We start from the raw sequence: 20,874 nt of genomic DNA, 5'->3' as shown, positions 1-20,874 counted from the left end.
TTTGTAAATCTATTAGACACACACCTGCAATTAACTTATTCTCAAATGCTTCTAATACCTATTAACAACAGTCTCAACGGCTGTTATGGTAGAATGTTTCGGTCGGTAACCATATTGATGTTCATAGAGTAAGTCATTGGAATTAAAATAGTCGTACAATTGAACAAACATACAGGCTTCAATAATCTTACCTATTATAGGAACCAAAGCTATTGGTCTGTAACTATTAGGCTGCGTTTTATCACCTTTCTTGTAAACCGGAATTACCTTACTGAGCTTTAAGCAATCTGGAAAATTTCCACCCATAAGAACTGAATTAATCAGAAATGTAAGAGGTGTCAGTATACCTTCTATGAAACCTTTGACAACGACATTGCTCAGGCCATAAATATCACCTGCTGATGAAGTGCTTAGATTTTTTACAATGTCAAGAACCAGCTTTGGTTCCACTTTTTTCCATTTGAAATTATTATTTTCTAAGTTCAAAGGCATTTTAAATTTATTAACAAAATTGAATGATTCTCAGAAGGTACGTTACTAGCATAATAGCACATGATACATTTATAAAATAATTGTTTAAAACATCTGCTGATATAGGTGGCTCTTGCTGTTATATCCAGAAGTTGCTGACTCAGTTTTTATAATATTCCATGCCGCTTTATACAAATTTTTGCTCTAGTAATACAGTCATCATTGGTCTTAATTTTAGAGTTTGTAATGGCTTTCCTATAATCTCTTTTAAATTTCAAGAAGTTTGCCTATCTTCAATGTCATGACTATGCTTCCATCTATTATACAAAATAATCAGCCAATTTCTCATATTTGCTATTGAGGTGTGTACCACTTGTTACAAGATTTTTTCTTAGCACTTTCAACATAAGTAATTACAGGACAACATATATTAAAATGATTCAATATTACATTCATAAAATTTTCAAAAGCTACATTCAAATTTTCATTGTAACAGTTCTGAGACCAGTTAACATTCAAAAATCTATTCTTAAGTTCTAATAATCTATCATCAGTTATTAATCGTTTGGTTACAGTCTTGTTTCGTACATTCCCAGTCTTAGAATCTTGTACAGAAATCTCCAGCCACACCCCTGCATGATCTGACAATCTTCCTTCATCCAGCAATGATACTTTACATAAATCAGGTTGAATATCAGTGATAATATTATCTAGGCAAGCTTGCCCCCTAGTGGGCAACTTATTCGCACAATAAATATTAAAAGACCTAAGAAGATTTAAAAAATCATTACAAGCCAAACTGTTAACATCCAAGATATTTACATTAAAATCTCCTGCCAATATAATAGATTTACAACATTTTGTGAGAATATATTCCAACAGATTTTCAAGATACACAAAGAAAGTCTTTACATCAGAGTTCGGAGTCCTGTATACATTTATTACAATAATAGAATTCTCAATAAGCTTGATGGCTGAAGCCTCACATAGAAATCAGTGCAAAGATTGGCTACGTCGATAACTTCAAAAATGTTATCTTTCTTAACATATATGGACGATCCCCCGTGTGACTGTGGTGGCTCTCTACAATAGAACTAGCAAGCACGTAATTAGATGGCACATAACAATCTATTTCATCTCTCACACACCAGTGTTCACACATACATAAAACATCCACTGGTTTGTTTACAAGTTCAGCTTCTATCATACTCAATTTATTTCTGATGAACATTAATATCTACGTTTGTAGGCAAATCGCAAGAGCTCAAATGTTCACTTCTTGATGTGTTGAAAGCCCCAGTATAATTTCTTCCATAATTTTGACGAGGTGATGCTACTTGAGAGGAAAACAACTATTCAGTGATGACCAAATATTTCACTACCAGAGTAAAGGAGAAATAGAAAGGAAGTGAGAGTGCCAAGAGAGCGGTCAAAGCAGGGAAATATGGAAGCTCCTGAAGAGAAAAGGAATATAGGAAAGGAAAAGAAATTTAAGTTACAGGGGGTAATAAGATCAGTAGACTCTCACAGTTGTCAAAACAGTTTTCGACAACAATTAAACGTAGACCCGCAAATAGTTGTTTTCAAAATTAGTTTTCAAAACTGGCGCCTGTGTGCAACTGCCTTCGAACCGCTGCTCAGTGGAAACAATCAAGCAAACACTGCTTCGTTGCCAAGGAAACGCAAGACGCCAGAAACCGGCGAAAGAAAGAATTCCATAGCTCTACGGGGAGCCCTTATCTGAAGCGATAAGCGATAACACTCGAATTCTGAAATCTAATAGACAGCCGTACACTAGCTCTTATCTAGTTATCTTTATCTTTTATCGAGACGGTAAGCACAATTTCACGTCAACAACTCTAGCAGTAACAATTCTATCACTCAGTACAAGTCAATATTGCCGTGTTTACCGCGTTCATTCGAGACGAGCAGTTACTTGTAATTGCAAGTGTAACAGCAATGAAATACAGTAGTTGGAATAGTTGAGGTTATCAGGGGACGAAGCAGTACAATAAATACATACCATTAAATGTGAAATACGTGCACAAAGTTCCTCTGCTGCACTCAAGAAGTCATTCCGCCCTCGCCTTTCTTTCGGTGCAGCAAACTGTCACTTTGCGCACTAGTTGCACAAATAACTGTTTTTGTTTTGTTTAATATTCTGTTTTTGATACTGAGATCTTCTCTCATTTACACTCTTCATTTCTGATTGGTTTTGTTAGTTACTAAGTGTTTCAAATTTCTACTACGGGGCTATTGCTCAACTGAATGATAAAAACAATGAAATTCCAATTGCTATGAAATATTTCAATATTCTCATCTACATTTCAATGCTATGAAATACTCTGAAGACTTCCACTATTGAGATTATAAGCAACAGCACGTGAATGATACCCTAATTCCGTAGTAACGATAATGAACATGGAATTGATACAAACATTCTTCATGGTCATATTGAGGCATGTGAGCAACAGAATAACCATTGAAATATGAATATTAATTTTATATATTATGATTTTTGCATGATCCATAATTCAACATCGATCCAGAAGTTTTATTCACAATGACCTTCATAAACTTCCAGTCTCTTTAGTTAAAACTAACTGGGTCAAATTTTCCATATATTTCAATATATCACTTTAGAGACAGTACATTTCACACGTAAGTATGCATAAGAATTAATTTCATCAAGCACGAAACTCAACTTTATCAATAACAAAATGATTGAAGTGTTGATGTATTCTTTAGGAAAGTTGTGTGCCGTGGAAACTTTCCACTTTTGATTATTGAAATAAAACGAAGGCATTGCTTCCAGCTTCTTGGAAAACGGTACTCTTTGACATTGTGCTTCTCAACGGCTTCAAAATACTCATTCAAAGTTCTCCAAACAACCAACGCCCTTCAAGTTCTTCTCTTTCATGATATTTCCAGGCTACAAAACAATCGATCGTTTCTCTCCTACCAGAAAATCTATTCTTACTTCAAAAAATATATGAGTTTCCATTTGAAGTCAACCCACATTATTTCATTCCATATAACAGAAAATTTATGATTTTTCAGTTTGAAGTGAACCAATATCATTCCATTTCATACAAATTGATTTTGACTATGGAATAACTTGGATTCAGTAAATTATTTTGTGATTCAGTAGTGGATCCATTGATCTCTTTATATCTGCTCATCTCTTTAGATATCCTATATCTATTTATATATCATTGATCTATACTAGATATGAAATATCTGTTTTTAGTTATTTCTGCGAGAATTGCTGAATTTTTTGCGAAACATATTTTCGACTCCAAATCACTTGAATCGGTTCATAATAACTCAATTTATTCAAAATCTCCAAACTTGTTCAATACTTTGTTCAATGAAGAATTACTATTAAACGAAAATCCCGATTGAATGCTCTAAATCACCCCGAAGACTTCTGCTACTGCAAATATTGACAACAGGGTGAACAGCTAGCTGGAAATTCGATGAGCGCTACTACAGAAAAAATTTTTGTCAGCCCGGGAATCGAACCCAGTACCTCCTAATTGCTGGTCAGGAATGCTTCCCTTACACCAAACTGGCAATCTCAAATGCAACATCCAATTTATTTCCATATCAGTAGACTCTGGTCAATATTTATTATTATTCACTTTTTGTGTAGTTGAGAAGTTGATATTGTGGTAACTATTCATATTGAATGAAAAAGACTAAGAAATTGTCAAAAAACCACTGATTTATTGATAATTAGAAAGACCGGTTTCGGTTATTACACCATTGTCAATCTCTGATAAACTAAAACTAAATACAAGAGCAGCAGAATTTATACTAGTAGGCGAGTACTGCTATTGGTCGAGGGCATGAAAGCCTGCCATTGGCCTAGCTAGACAGTCTCCTCCCCCTCAACGGTGTGACAAAATGGCGGCTTAAGCAACAGAATCGCCATGATAATCAAATTTACTTTTTAGTACGAAATAAGAACCAAGAAAACAAAAATGAAAGATAATAAAACAAATATGTAAAGAAAAACTATTGACTAATGTATGCTTACTGTTTATGATAAAACTAAATTCGTAGGTTGTATGGTTGAAATGAATCTGGTCATTTAAACTATACTGGGGATTTTCCTAATTACTTGGTTATTTCTAAAGCCTCTAGAATATTCAAAGATCTGCCTTTGTTATTAACATGCAGAACTCAACATTCTCCTTAACTGTGAACTTGTGATTATTTGTTATCAAATGTTCTGCAAAGTTAGATTCCCCATTTGTTTATTCCAATCTCTTAATGTGTTCTTGAATTCTACTTTTGAAGCTTCTACCAGTCTGACCACGTAACAAGCATGCAATCTCACATTTAAGTTTGTACACCCGCTTTTATCCCAATATCAATTTTGTCTTTAATCCAGCTAAATAGAATATTTAAAATCGGTTTGGTCTTGAAAGCAACATGAAATCCATTCCTCTTCAATCCCTACCTATCTTATCAGATACAAGGCCTAAATATGGGATTGTTATCCAAGTCTTCTCCTCAGTTTGAGCCTACAAAGCTAGAATTGATTGAAATTTGTCCATTAATTTTACTCAATAATCTGTCCACCTACTTTCTTCATACCCATTTGTGACAGCTATCTGTTTGATTTTAGTGATCTCAATATCAAAATCATGATTGCTCATAGGTATGTTAGTGCTCTATAGACCATGCTATTGAAAGCAGCAAATTTGTGAGAAATAGTATGACAAGAATGAAGAGGAATGATAACATCAGTATGGGTTGGTTTTCTGAAAATAGAAAACTTGTGAAAACCAGTGCTATGATCTATTCTAAATCTAGGAAATTCAATACACAATCCTGTTCTACCTCTACAGTGAATGTTATACTCTGATGTATCCATCAGATAGGAAAGAAAATTGTCTAGTTGTCTGTTACTTCCTTTCCATAAGCAAAATAATCATCAACATATCGAAACAGTAAACAATTTTGTCTTTGAAATTACTATTTTCAATGATTCTACTTTCTAACTTATCCATAAATAATTCAGCTAGGAGTGGTGAGAGGGGTGACCCCATTGCCAACCCCTCTCTTTGTTCAAAAAATCTATTGTTAAATTTGAAATAATTATGCTTAGTGCATAACTTCATCAATCCTATCAGTTCTTCTCTGAGTGTATGATCATTTATAGAGGCTTTCATTATTTCCTCAGCTCTTTCAAGACTTTCTCACACCGGATTTATTTCAATTTGTTTTAAAGTGTTGATTCAGCTCACCTGTAGTATGCCGTACTTGAGCTCGATATCCAAGAACTGGTAGTCCTTGGCGTGGGGCGGCTGGGGTGGGGGGTGGTTGGAGGCGGATGTCTGCGAGGAGGCGCCCGTGGCAGGCGCATGCGCCGTGGACGGAGCATCCTGGTGGAAGGCCAGGATGTTGGCGAGCGAAGCGAGCACCGGCTCAGAGGCGAACGCAAGCGTGTCGCTGCTCTCCTCGACCGGGTGCAGGACCTGGAAATCGAAATAAACACATCGAAATCAATTTCTTTTAGAAAATCGGATATTTTCATAAATTTAAAATAGATAAACGTTCTGTGACCTCAAAATCAGTGTGGACGTTCCTCATAGATGTCATCGATCATCGAAAAGTTTAAAGGCTGAAGAGAGCAAAAAAATTATACTTCTGAGAGCATATATACTCGATAACTATGGTAGATGAAGAATAACCCTACAAATATCACTTCACTATAAATGTAAGCTTCAATTTTTTTTCCTACAGTTACGTTGAAAAGTGGCCATTGCTGCACTGATTACAGAACGCAAAGAATCACTTTTCCGCTCTAGTGCGGGAAAAATTTTTCTGCACTCCAGATTTGCAACATGGCAACGCAAAATACTTAGTAGGTTATATGGAGCAACAGTGCAGCAAAATCAAAATGAAGTTGGTAACAGTGACTGCTGTGGCTGCTATAGTGAGCAGACGTGCAACCAAGCACAACGCGCTAATTATTAGTATTATATATTATAACGAGGACAGCAACAGCACAGTGCCACCACAGCACACACCACACAGCTGCCCCCCGCCATTCAAACACTACTAAGTTATTTGATGGATTTCAGGCAATTTTACCCATAATTACCCACTTTTCATATTCAATGGTAACTGTAGGAAAAACTTATATGTGGAATACGTGCACAAAGTTCCTCTGCTGCACTCAAGAAACCATTCCGCCCTCGCCTACGGCTCGGGCGTAAACGTTTCTTTCAGTGCAGCAAACTGTCACTTTGCGCACTAGTTGCACAAATAACTAATTCGATGCTCATGTTCGTGAGACATGTGATTTCAAAATGTAAGTGAAAAACCAAAAAATGGTTATTTCAAGCCACCTTCATCCCCTATGCACCTTTTTAAAAAAAAAACTAATTATCAACTTGAAGCTGAAAACCGAGCATAACAGTAGATATCATATAGTGCTATTCTCAAAAATACAGATTTTTTCTCAAAATCTATATATATAAGAGCGAAATGGCACTCACTCACTGACTGACTGATTGACTGACTGACTCACTCACTCACTCACTCGCAGAACTAAAAATCTACCGGACCAAAAACGTTCAAATTTGGCAGGTATGTTCAGTTGGCCCTTTAGAGGCGCACTAAGAAATCTTTTGGCGATATTTTAACTCTAAGGGTGGTTTTTTAGAGTTTAAAGTTCTTTTAGCATGTATATTCTTCCTATTCCAATATCTTAAAATTATAATATTGAAATGTCCATACCATATGTTGATATGGAACTATAATCTAGAGAGAGTACCTCTTCGAAATAGTTGTTCTGGTAACTAAATTAATAATTTTGTCAGGTTGGCATTAAGTTGAGTTGACTTTCTTAGGTTGGCACCAAGTCGAAGATTGAAATGTATTTATCGCGGAAAAATTGATTGGGCACTGCTACTTCAATCAGAGCTATTCCTGGAAATATTACATTACTAGCCGTCAGGCTCGCTTCGCTCGCCATATCCGTTTAGCCAAACGTTTAGTCTGAACCCCCGACTGGATCGTCCTAACATATGATAAAAATGCCCAAATGAAAAAATGCAGGCGAGCGAAGCGAGCCTGCTGTTCGCATCCTTGGACAATCCAGTCGGGGGTCCAGGGGGCGGAGCCCCCTAGCTAGACGGATATGGCTAGCGAAGCGAGCCTGACGGCTAGTAGATATTATAGTTGTTAGATTAGTGTGACTGAAGGGATACGAGTCTTTGGTTCAAGATTAATGGAAATAGTTCACGATAGGAAAATTATTCTCATTCTAAAATTCTTCTTCTGAGTGGAAAATCTCTTCTGTCAACATGTGGGTTGAGATTTAATTCTTTAGTGAATGAATGTATTTCCCCCTGTTTTTTAGCTAATCTTCCTATAATTGATTGCTATTTTCAAATAGCATTTTCTCCCAAAATCTTCCAATTCATAAATGATTTTATCAGTAAACAGGTGTTCTGATATAACCCGTTGTGTCTTGAGCATGTAATCGTGAAGAAAAGACACGGTTATGTATTATACGTCTTGCATATTTGTTTTGCATTATTCGTTTCTACTATATTGTTGTTTCAATGCTTGACTCACTGGTTTCTTGTCTTGTGTCGGCCAATAGCAGACTTAACCGTAACAATAATCATCAACAACCAATCATAATATATGGCTTCATTCACATTACATACATCTACAACATGATGTGCAAGCTCCAAATTAACTAGAGATTAACAATAGTGTAACAATAGTTGATAAAGTGCTCACTCCACCTAATATTCGTTGCCATTTTCAAACAACCTTAACTCGATTTGTTAATGAATGTGTGGTTGAGCTTCCCGATTTTCATTCAATTCAAACGTTGATTCAATCAATTATTATTCATTTGTTCCACAAACGAACATGATATAAATTTTATCAAAATTTGGGAATGGAATAGTTTTGGGTCAAGCCTGTTGTTCCTACCCAATCATATTATTTTATATGATTAGTAATATTTTATCCACGAATAAATAAATGAATATCGATGAAAAAATGTGAAATGTAAGTGGACAACACTAGTCATTGATATGAAAGTGTATAGTTATAGTGTTGATTTTAGTCCACTTGATGATGACCATAGAAGTTTAAAGTTAGTTTTAAAGTTACCTGCAGCACTTTGGGATGTCGAAACCGCTCCAACTGCCTGACACTTCCCCTGAGCAGTTCGGTGACCGTCTCTTTCCGCTTCGGTTTGTGCAGCTTCTCCGCGCATCGCTTCTCAAACACAAACACCGACACTTCCTGCAACACACACAAAAAACACACATCAAATCAGTAACAAAACAAAGCATATACAACCAACACATAGGCCTATTAAACGAATGAAGTATATGCAACAAACACATAGTAACTAGATGAGATAGATGCTTTATTCATACAATAGGTACATCATCAAGATTATTATTATGATTAAAATGAGGTAGATTCATTAAATACATAAGATTAATTTCAAATCTCTATTACAAAAGATGATATGTTACTTTTGGTTTATCTTTTTGTGTAGTTGAGAAGTTGATATTGTGATAATTATTCATATTGAATGAAAAAGACTGAGAAATTGTCAAAAAACCACTGATTCATTGATAATTAGAAAGACCGGTTTCGGTTATTACACCATTGTCAATCTCTGATAATCCTATCCTATCTCTATTTTCCTATGCTATTTCTCAAACCTCAATTCTGAACTCCTATTACTCTTTACGAATAGAATCTCCATTTGATGGTGGATCGTTTTATTTAATTGTGCTTTGTGTATCATTGAATGGATAAATAATAATATATTATATTAGTGAACCTAGTAGTGAACTCAATAGAAAATAACAAGATTTCAAATGATTAACCGAGCGAAGTGAGGTCTAAGATTCAAGTCGACGGTTTGGCATTTCTCTTAATGTTTAAATGTTTGAATGTTTGAATGTTTGAATGTTTATAAGTTTATATGTTGCGCATTTACGGCGAAACACGGTAATAGATTTTCATGAAATTTGACAGGTATGTTCCTATTTTAATTGCGCGTTAACGTATATACAAGGTTTTTAAAAATTTTGCATTTCAAGGATAATATAAAAGGGAAAAGGAGCCTCCTTTATACGCCAATATTAGAGTAAAAATCAGACTGTAGAATTATTAATCATAAATCAGCTGACAAGTGATTACACAGATGTGTGGAGAAGCCAGTCTATTGCTGTATAAGGTCTATAGTTTCAATCAGGTACTTGTTGATGAGAATACTGCGTGAGGTCTACTGTTCACAGAGCTACGCGTGGCCAGTCCCTTCTATTCTAGGTACCTTGGTAGACAGTTTACTATAATACTACCCGTTCAAAAACATTGAACATCTTGAAAATTAAATTGTATAAATTGGAATAGGAACCGTTTTGGGCGTTTTAGCCTGTGGTACTTTTCTGTAAGTTGTGTAATAAATTCTGAATGATTGAATAAATAGAAATTGATAGATAAATGTATCTTTACATCAACGTTGTAGACAGTTGCAGCCAGACCTGATAACAGCGCTCACATTCACATTCTCAGAATACACGTCACGTTACAATAGGAAACAAAGTTCTATGTTTATTTAGGATTTCTTCTAGATTCTCAATTGATGAAATATTTATCATTTTTTGAGAAAACATAACAACAGGACAATGTAACTTACTGAGCGCGATGTCTACTGTTCACAGAACTACTAGTATACTGCAGGCGAGTCCCTACCATGTAAATGTGTCATTGAGCTCTACGACGACAATAAATTGCTAAGGCTACTATAGTACACCAGGTTTTCGTATACCTTTGTTAACTTAGTGGTTATGGGATTGACTGAAGTCCACTGGATTTATACACAAATCAAAGCTATCTATATATAAAAGCGAAATGGCACTCACTCACTGACTGACTGACTGACTCACTCACTCACTCACTCACTCACTCACTCACTCACTCGCAGAACTAAAAATCTACTGGACCAAAAACGTTCAAATTTGTTAGGAATGTTCAGTTGGCCCTTTAGAGGCGCACTAAGAAATCTTTTGGCAATATTTTAACTCTAAGGGTTGTTTTTAAGGGTTTAAGGTTCGTTTTTTAGCATGTATATTCTTCTTCTCCCAATCTCTTAATTATAATTGAAACTTCCATATCATATGTTACTATAGATTATAGAACTATAATCTAGATAGAGTACCTCTTCGAAACAGTTGTTAACTGGCAACTAAATTAATAATTTTGTCAGGTTGGCATTAAGTTGAGTTGACTTTGTTAGGTTGGCACCAAGTTGAAGACTTAAATGCATTTATCGCGGAAAAATTGATTGGGCACTGCTACTTCAATCCTGGGAATATTATATTACTAGCCGTCAGGGTCGCTTCGCTCGCCATATCCGTTCAGCCAGACGTTTAGTCTGGACCCCCGACTGGATTGTCCTAACATATGATAAAAATGCTCAAATGAAAAAATGCAGGCGAGCGAAGCGAGCCTGCTTATCTCACCCCTGGACGATCCAGTCGGGGGTCCAGGGGGCGGAGCCCCCTGGCTAGACGGATATGGCGAGCGAAGCGAGCCTGACGGCTAGTGATTTCATATTTTCATTTACATCAAATTTAATATCTATATTTCCATCAGGTAACGTTCAAACCTGACTGAGCATAAACCAACAACTCACAAGTTCCGGGCAATAGCCTGTTTTTCTTTTCTTGATATTTTATTAGATTACTCTATCCAATAGAAAAATAGCTATGAATAAATGAATAACTGCCATATTTCAGCTTCCCCGATCACTACATCTCTTCATAAGAACTTGATTCCAGAAAAAAATTTCTTCTCCATCTTTTTGTCCTCAATATCCTCTCACTACTTCCGCTTCCTCTAATCCTCATCAATCTTCATCATCATCTATTTATTCTGCTCGATCCGCAACCGACTATCAAATTCTGAAAGGAAACACCACAGACTTGACATAGCAGACAGGAACTCAAAGGGAGCGAATGACTGAAATGTGTACAGATATTAGATTTGTTTGAAGAGGAAATGCTGGAGAAATAAACAACTAACTACTCGATGTTTAGCTAAAGTTTTCAGTCGCTTATTACCGGTGAATTCGAAGGAGATGGAAATTACTTTGCAAGTAAGTTATACCGACGTCTGAGTATAAGTATATGAGTGATACGTATATATAATATATGTCGTATGTGTGTTATATGGTGTATCACTCGCTACATTAATCCAGCCACGTATTCGAGAACCTTCTAGAGAATTTGTTTCGCTTTTGCCAAGAGGGTATACACGTTTGCAAAGTCTTTGCTAGATGTTGTAAGAGTAGATTTCATTGGCTGAGAAGGAGACAGGAAATAAACTCGTGTTCGAATGAGGAGGTCGTTAACTTTAACTTGCTGAAAATAAGAACAATGATGATGTTTCATAATAATAGAGGTTGATAATGGTTCTCAAGATGATTGTCAGTAAAGAGCTATATTTGAAATAATTTTCTTAAAAATGGTAATATATTACTATTACCTGAAACTATATTGGAAATCTTCTTTTTCTTGACCCCCTCTGCCGTTACAGCGTAGGTGTACCAGCCTCGGTCCATCTCCTCCATGGAGTCCTATCCTCTGCAATTCTTCTCATATCTCTCATTGTCTCGCCTCTCTCCCTCCCCAATTCCTCCAGATAGCCTTCCCAGTTCATCCTAGGTCTACCTCTCCGTCTCTTTCCTTCCCTCCTAGCCTCCACCACTTCCTTTACTGGGCGACATTCTTGCATTCTAGTGAGGTGTCCAAACCATTTGAGTTGCCTTTCTTTTATGTCTTCCATCAGTGCTCTTCTTCCCACTTCTCCTCTCACTCTCTCATTTCGCCATCTATCGTGTCTTGTCTTTCCTATTGCTCTTCTGTGGTACCTCATTTCTGCTGCAGTAACCTTACTCCAGTGTTTCTTGAGGGTTACCCAGCTTTCACTGCCATAAATGATAGTTGGAGCAAACACACAATTAAATATTATTTTCTTTGTCGTCATATTTAACTCTCTTTTGCCAACCACGGTGCTGTTCAGCTGGAAATATACATTCATTGCTTTTTTCACTCTGTTTGCAATTATTTCTCTATCTAGTTTTTCATCTGCACAGATAATTGCTCCCAGATACTCGTACTGGTCTACCTCATCCAGGGCCTTTCCTTTGCATGTTATTCCACAGCTATCTCTCTCTCCCACCGCTACCCTCATAATCTTACTTATATTGGAAATAAGGATCCAAAATATGATTGAAATGCATTCATCCGTTACTTGCAATAAGTTCTTGCAGTCTATGTTCTGGAATATCAAGTTGATGAAAGACAAATTTTCTAATATGAACAAATAAAGACGAAAGTTCTTATATCATCACCTACTTATTATTCCATTTCAATGCAGTTATACTCATGTTTCAGAAGTGAATCATACTAACAATTTGATATTTGGTATCCATTGAATGTTCAATTCATAGTGGATATTCAAATCCCGTATCCATGATCCATAACAATCTTTCATTTATGTTTCAAATAGCATGGGAATCTATCTGCATTGATGGGGCGAAGCTCCTGAAATTTTTACAGATATTGGACTTGTGGCAGTTGATAGAGCTTATCGACGACTATTTTAGGTATGAATTTGATCAAAATCGTTGGAGCCGTTTTCGAGAAAATTGCAAAAAACCCTGTTTTTGACAACATTTTCGCCATTTTAGCCGCCATTTTGAATTGCATCAGATCGAAATTATTCGTGTCGGATACTTATATCGTAAGGACCTCAAGTTCCAAATTTCAAGTCAAATTCGTTAATTGGGAGATGAGATATCGTGTACACAGACGCACATACATTCATACACACACACACACACCACACACACACACACACACACACCACACACACACACACACCACACACACACACACACACACAACTTTAAGACCAATACCCAAAAACCACTTTTTTGGACTCAGGGGACCTTGAAACGTTGTGCCGGGCACTGTCTTTAATTCAGGCCTTTTCCCAAGTTATAATAGTAAATTTAATACGCAATAGACTAGAGCCATTATTGTAAGTGAGTTAGCGAAATAAATTATTTTCTCTCTCTATTATGAACGGCCATGACTTCGAGTTTCCCATGATAGATATTTAAAAATTGTGGCTCCGAGTCGTCGAGGAATGTAGATTATGGAATTATCTCTAAAACTTAGCCTTCTTGTCGCGACATAAAATGCGATAAGTTGGAAAACAGCAAGCATTGAAATTATAACAAACTACCGATTTTGCAGTTACTATTTGGTCCAAAGGCTGTAGAAGCCACGCGACGATTGGTCAAATTGATTCCATTCGCCCAATAGGAGACCTGTTTCTAAATACAGTAGTGGGGATTCCCCAGTCGAGAGACCAGATTACGTTCCGGAGGACACTTTGCTAGGAGCACTACGAGAGTAAAGATGTAGTCATTATGTTTCGCCCTTTTTGGGCAGGTTTATAAGTTTATTTCAGTAGTTAATGTAGGAGCTAGTTTTATTTTTTATTAATGTTTAAATTTACTAGTAGTGCCATGTCCTGAAAGGTTTAATTGTGTTTCTTCATCATGTACGAATAATTGTTTCTTCAAATAACCGCTAAGGTACGTAAACTAAGGTTAAAATATAATTTAGGGTAATTATTAAGTGAAACTTCAATCAAAAGATTTTATCAACAAAGCCTGTTATTTTTCAAGTTAATAATATTGATTGAGAATAATCCTTTTGATTTTATTAGTGATGGAAGATACTTATAATTTTTTTCTACAGAAGTATAGAAAGTTTTCAGTTACGTTACATTTGAGTTATTGTTCCTGGAGATATATTATCGTAGAGTATTGCTGAAAGTCAGGAAGATAGCCTTTAAATTGAAATGAAACTTTTAAGAATTGTTCATATTGAGTTTATGACATTTTTTTAATTTATATTTTTCAGACTCTGTTTTCTTATGTCATTAAGGCTTTTGAATGATTTAGTAAATTTTTTATGATAGAAATCTTAATAGATGAAGAAGAAAGTTTTTCTTCTCCAGGAAATTAATATTAATGAATGTTCAAATTTTAATACAATTTAAATTATTTTCTATGTGTCTACTAATTTTATTTAAAGGCAAATCAAATCATAAACTCTGGAATGTTCATTTTTAATTAAGGTTCTGAGCAGTTTTGGGCGAATGCCCGTTATTTACACTTGGATTGCGTCCTAAAGTTCATAAATAATAAATAAAATAAATGTTGGCTGGCGCACAAGTTTCCAACAATACTAGCCGAGCTACTATATGAAAAATTATATTTGATTTTGCAAACCAAACGAAAAATATCATAAAAGTTAACATCATAATTAATGAAGTATTCATTTTTCTAAAAGCATTATATTAATTTATTACGAGTGTTTTCATAAAGTTGCATTGTAGATTAATGACACTCTGGCAAGTAAATTTGTTTTAAATCTGTTAAATTTTGAGAAGGAAATCAGAACGTCAAGATAAAATCTAAATTAAATAACAGAATAAACTCCTGTTTTAGCTTTTGATGAATTGTAGGAAGAGTTAGAAATTAATGCTGTAATACATTTATTTACAGCGGTTCATGTGTGTCCCCAAACCAACTTCTTGTACTACCACCCCTTTGGTTCCGCAACTTTATGTAAAACCGCTTCAAGACACCCGTTCAGACGACAGGTCTTGGGACGTAAGAGGACGTCGCCGTCAAGCCAAATTCAACCGGTAAAAGCTCACCGCCAAAAACAAGGTACTGTAACCCCGACGATAAAGCAACGTACAAACCAACGAAAGTGCAGTGTAGTGAAACAAAGGTTCATTCGAGAATGTCAATAAAAAGTGGGGATTCAAAATTATTATGAAATGGGTATATGGGTTACTATCGACGAAATTTGGGTTCAACGGGTTTTTTTCTTCTTGAGTAATTTCATGTTGAAATTGATTGGTTATTTTATGACTGATCTTGTTTGGTTTTGTGACGTATTGCTATCTAAACGGGGATAGTAATGCGCCCCCGAATCAGATGAAGAATGTCAACAAAGTAACATGATATTGTTGTTTCTGTTGTTCGATTTTAGCTGCCAATGTTTATTGAAGCTGTTTGTATTTTTCTATTATTTCAAATTGTAGTGTTATTCTATAGAAAACCTATTAAATCAGGCATGGCAAGATTAATTGAAGTTTTCTTGACTCTAGCCCGTTCACCTGCATGAATTAGGTATAGACTCAGGTATTTTCTAGATGTGTCGGCCTATTTCTAAATTCTAAATTTTATTCAAAATTATCTTCTTAGGCACACAACTGCGCAACTCTGCTGTCTAGAGATATTTAAATCTCTGGAATTGAAATTTTCTAAAAAATTAAATTTTTCATAACTTACTCTAATAATACTAGATCAATTTTTCTGAGTCTATACTTAATAATTCATTCTGTGAACGTGTTAACTGTCAATATTTTGGGTTTGGAGTTGAATGAATAATTTATAGTTGCTACTCCAATTTTTCTGATGTTTAAATAATTGTAGATTAAATAGGGAAGTTATTAAGTTCAGTAAATCCATTAAAATGATAATCTTTTGAAGAGCTTAAAGATAAAGTTAGGTATCATTGAAGCTCAAGTTGAAAGTATTCTAAAACTTTATATTGAAGTTGATTGACAAATTAAATGTTTAACGGTAGAATAAAAATTAGTAGAAGAAAGTAGCATAGGTGAAAATAACTGATTCTAAGTACTGAATAAATTTTTTGTATTCTGTAATTCCGTGAATGGTGATAGAAATTATTGTAATGTCAATGTACGTATTCTGGTCTCTCGTCTGGTAGTTGAATATCATTATAGTAGTAGTGAAAGGGACTATTGAGATTTTAAAGGTCAACCCAAGTAAATTAGGAAAATTCGAAAATTATTATGGGAGAATGTTTGAGGAAAATAGGAAATTTTTTTGATAAGTTTAGGTAGATCGAAGGTAATCAGAGAATAAATAGGAAACTGTTTTATTAGTTATTGTTGATATGTAATTTTGAAAAGTTGATGAGTAGTTTTGGCCTTGAGATGTTTAAACTAAATAATTGGGTATTGTAGATTAAAGTTGAAACGATATCAAATCTTGGGAATTTGTATAAAATAAGTTGATTGAGATGAGGTTGTTAAGTCCCTTTATCAGTAATGTTATTCTCGAAAAGGTGAATCAGTTTTATTATTGGAAAAATATTTTTTAGGGTGTGATTTTTGCGGTAGGCATGCGTAGTGATAGTGTAAAGATCCGTTGTTGGTAACGTTTCCTGTAGACTGTGGTGATTTTTTTTTGTTTAGTTGAGACTCAAGATTTAGAGGAGGACAAGGGGATGTCCTGCCTAGTGTGTTGTTGTTGAATTTAGGTAATCGGCGCGAGTGTAGGTCCGTGTCCAGAGAGAACGGAGCACTGCCCGAAAGTTGTCCATGTAACAAATCAAGGAATTTAGCTGTGACTAACCTTGCAAATTTGTACGGTGGAATTGTATAATTTTAGCAAAAGGCACCGAAGATGGTGTGAGCTGAGATTTTTTGTATCTAGTAAGCGGTCTGGTTCATTGAGAGTTATGGGGCTCTCGTCGTAGAATAACGTAAACCGAAATCTGGAATATTTAGTGAGTCTTCGTAGTGATTGTAAGGAAAACAATAAGCGTAATGCAGTTTAGGGAAGCCCAGTCAAAAGGTTCGTTAATGTTTGGTAGGAAAGTCAGCCGCAAAAACACAAGTAATTGGTAAATAAAAAAGGGGTATATTGAGTTAAAGTTGCTTAGAAATTTGGTATGGTAACGAAAATTGAAAGTTTTAGACAATGAATATTTAAAGTGATTAGTTAAGGTATACAAATAAAATAACAGAGAAACTTTTTCGAGTAGGTAATGTTAAAATGGCTATAATTGAAAGTAGAAACAAATATTGGAACACTAATGAACGGGTTAAATTAAAATAAGATTAACAGTGAAATTCTTCTAGTTGAATTTGAAATAAAAAGGGAAAATCTCTTAAGTAAGCATGAGTTTTTTTAAATATTCTGTAGTTGAGAGTTGAAGGTTGATTAAAAGGTTAATTGGGATAGAAAGTAGAAATATGTAGAAAATTCGTGTCAAAAAGGAAATAGAATTTTTGTTGGAAGATTAATTGAGGTAATTAACAGTAGTAGGACCCTTTAGAGATAAGTAGTCAAAAAGAAATAATAAATAAAAAAAAATAGGAAATCTTAATGAAATGATCAATTTTTTTAAATGATGAATAGTAAAATTGCAATCAAGTTTTCCATGTGAATAAGTTGAGATATTTTGAGATCTAGTAGAGTAATTGAAACTAGTTGGATATGAAATTTATTGTTGAGAAATAACTATGTGAGGCTCCAGTAAGGTTGAAAATGTCAGTGAACTTGAGAATCAGTAATAGTGTATTAGTAGCCTATTAATGTGTTAATGTGTTGGTGAATTCAATAATGTTGATAATCAGAAGTCAAGCATTAGCAGTCCCAAGCTAGTTGATCGAGTTGAATTTTCATATTATTAAATCATGCCTTGAGAATTATTCTTCCAGTGTTTAGAGAAAATGTCACGTACTTTGAGTTTGAGATAAATAATACTAGCGTTCTGTGGTAGAGGTTTCCTACTAGAATATTATAATGAAAAGTGTTTTTCTCATGATTGTAGAATGCAAAATCACGCTTGAGGCATGTTGAAAAATATCCTAAAAAGATCGGTCAAAAATAGGAAACAGATCAGTCTATTGAAGACAAGATTTTTTGTCGTGAGTTATAATTGGATAAGTTTTTGTGAGTATGGCGCCACTCTGTAGCCTTGTCCCTATACACTCAACGAGATGATTCCTAATGAATGAGAAGGAGAAAGGGGAAAAGGAGTTATGATAAAGATATTTACCGTATTTGTTAGAAGGATTCATTATGGGTTCATGAAGGGTTTATTGGTCAAAGATTTTGTTACGTGACAATATAATGTATATAGAAGAAATTCCGGAATGTAAATAACTTGCGCAACAAGATTAGTCATTAAATTATGTTATTAACTTCGTAATATTAAATATATTTAGGTAGGTGAATTAGGTTTAATTTTATTTCATGCACGGCTGCATACTCGCGGTAAATGAAATAATTGTACAGTTTTCTCACGGTAGTAGATAATTGATTGTTTGGTAAATCGGGTGATGATCAATTTTTGAAGTCATCAACAGTCATAATACAATGTATGTAAATGATGTCTCTAATAATAATAATAATAATAAGTTATTTAGCATAAGACGATTTATCATAATATTCTATACTATACCCATTTTCAATAGCTTAATACTCATCCATTCATAGTTAAGAATTATACATTCACATAGTTAGGAGTTAGTACATATAGATAATATATATTCCAATTCATAAAATAATAAGAATAATGTCTAAGGCCTCATATTTTATATTCTATTCGCTTTATATTTCATATTATTTTGTTGATATCCCTATTCTTTATTAGTTTACCTTCCATGATTAATACAATTATAATCTTATCATAGGTGTATTCAGTTTAACTGCTTCCGTTTTAGTTCACTTAATATAATTCAGTGATGGAGATTTCCTGCTGGAATACAATAATGGATAGAAAATTTTCATAGCTACGGAATGTACATCAAGCGTGTGTCATTGCTCTCCGATGACTCGCTAGCGTTGCAGTTTCAACCATTATTATCTTTGAATCGTAGTCGATGTAGAATAGTATTGCCTATTGAATTGCTTTATATTGTTAAAAATATGTTGCACTCTCAACTCTATAGTAATGATAGTTAGATTTCAATACATTCAGCTGAGTGAAAAAGTTTCATCCTTTACTATTATGATCAAACGTACTTCATATTTTACAACAGCAGAGTAACATAGAACCAATTAAAACTATGATGTCTTTTAAACGTTTTCCCTTGTTAGAGTTTGCCAAGAAAATAACCAGGGACTCAATAAAGTGATTGAAGTATTCAAGATTATTATACTCGGTCCGTCTTTGTATCTACTTAAAAGGTGGACACGTCCATATTGTTTTGTCCTGACTCTTGCCACAGTTTTAAAGACTCTTGCCACAAATCTCAATTAGTTATACATTTTGCTGAATTTCGGAATGATTAAAGAGATTTCTTTTGAAGAGGGCCCGCTTCAAATTGGATCCTACTATCAATCCAGAAATTCGACTCTCCAAATCATACAGAATGCCTCTATGGTAACATATCCTGATTAGATTTCTTTTTGCGTGTTTCACACCGGAAGGAAGGGGAGTGTGCCGGGCACTGTCTTTAATTCAGGCCTTTTCCCAAGTTATAATAGTAAATTTAATACGCAATAGACTAGAGCCATTATTGTAAGTGAGTTAGCGAAATAAATTATTTTCTCTCTCTATTATGAACGGCCATGACTTCGAGTTTCCCATGATAGATATTTAAAAATTGTGGCTCCGAGTCGTCGAGGAATGTAGATTATGGAATTATCTCTAAAACTTAGCCTTCTTGTCGCGACATAAAATGCGATAAGTTGGAAAACAGCAAGCATTGAAATTATAACAAACTACCGATTTTGCAGTTACTATTTGGTCCAAAGGCTGTAGAAGCCACGCGACGATTGGTCAAATTGATTCCATTCGCCCAATAGGAGACCTGTTTCTAAATACAGTAGTGGGGATTCCCCAGTCGAGAGACCAGATTACGTTCGGAGGACACTTTGCTAGGAGCACTACGAGAGTAAAGATGTAGTCATTATGTTTCGCCCTTTTTGGGCAGGTTTATAAGTTTATTTCAGTAGTTAATGTAGGAGCTAGTTTTATTTTTATTAATGTTTAAATTTACTAGTAGTGCCATGTCCTGAAAGGTTTAATTGTGTTTCTTCATCATGTACGAATAATTGTTTCTTCAAATAACCGCTAAGGTACGTAAACTAAGGTTAAAATATAATTTAGGGTAATAATTAAGTGAAACTTCAATCAAAAGATTTTATCAACAAAGCCTGTTATTTTTCAAGTTAATAATATTGATTGAGAATAATCCTTTTGATTTTATTAGTGATGGAAGATACTTATAATTTTTTTCTACAGAAGTATAGAAAGTTTTCAGTTACGTTACATTTGAGTTATTGTTCTGGAGATATATTATCGTAGAGTATTGCTGAAAGTCAGGAAGATAGCCTTTAAATTGAAATGAAACTTTTAAGAATTGTTCATATTGAGTTTATGACATTTTTTAATTTATATTTTTCAGACTCTGTTTTCTTATGTCATTAAGGCTTTTGAATGATTTAGTAATTTTTTATGATAGAAATCTTAATAGATGAAG

General features: G+C 34.6%; 1 protein-coding gene across 1 annotated transcript in view; it reads right to left on the bottom strand.

The window, feature by feature from the left end:
- LOC111060257 (SCY1-like protein 2) overlaps positions 1–20,874 on the bottom strand; it is a 385,358-nt gene that overhangs the window by 123,241 nt on the left and 241,243 nt on the right. Inside the window, exons 3-4 of the mRNA XM_039431498.1 lie at positions 8,623–8,757; positions 5,730–5,960 (exon numbers count right to left, since the gene is read on the bottom strand). Coding sequence (XP_039287432.1) covers positions 5,730–5,960; positions 8,623–8,757 — 366 coding nt within the window. The remainder of the gene's footprint in view (positions 1–5,729; positions 5,961–8,622; positions 8,758–20,874) is intronic.

This window comes from Nilaparvata lugens, chromosome 6 (genome assembly GCF_014356525.2).
Source record: "Nilaparvata lugens isolate BPH chromosome 6, ASM1435652v1, whole genome shotgun sequence".
Taxonomy (NCBI): domain Eukaryota; kingdom Metazoa; phylum Arthropoda; class Insecta; order Hemiptera; family Delphacidae; genus Nilaparvata; species Nilaparvata lugens.
This window is presented reverse-complemented; position numbering and strand designations above follow the sequence as displayed.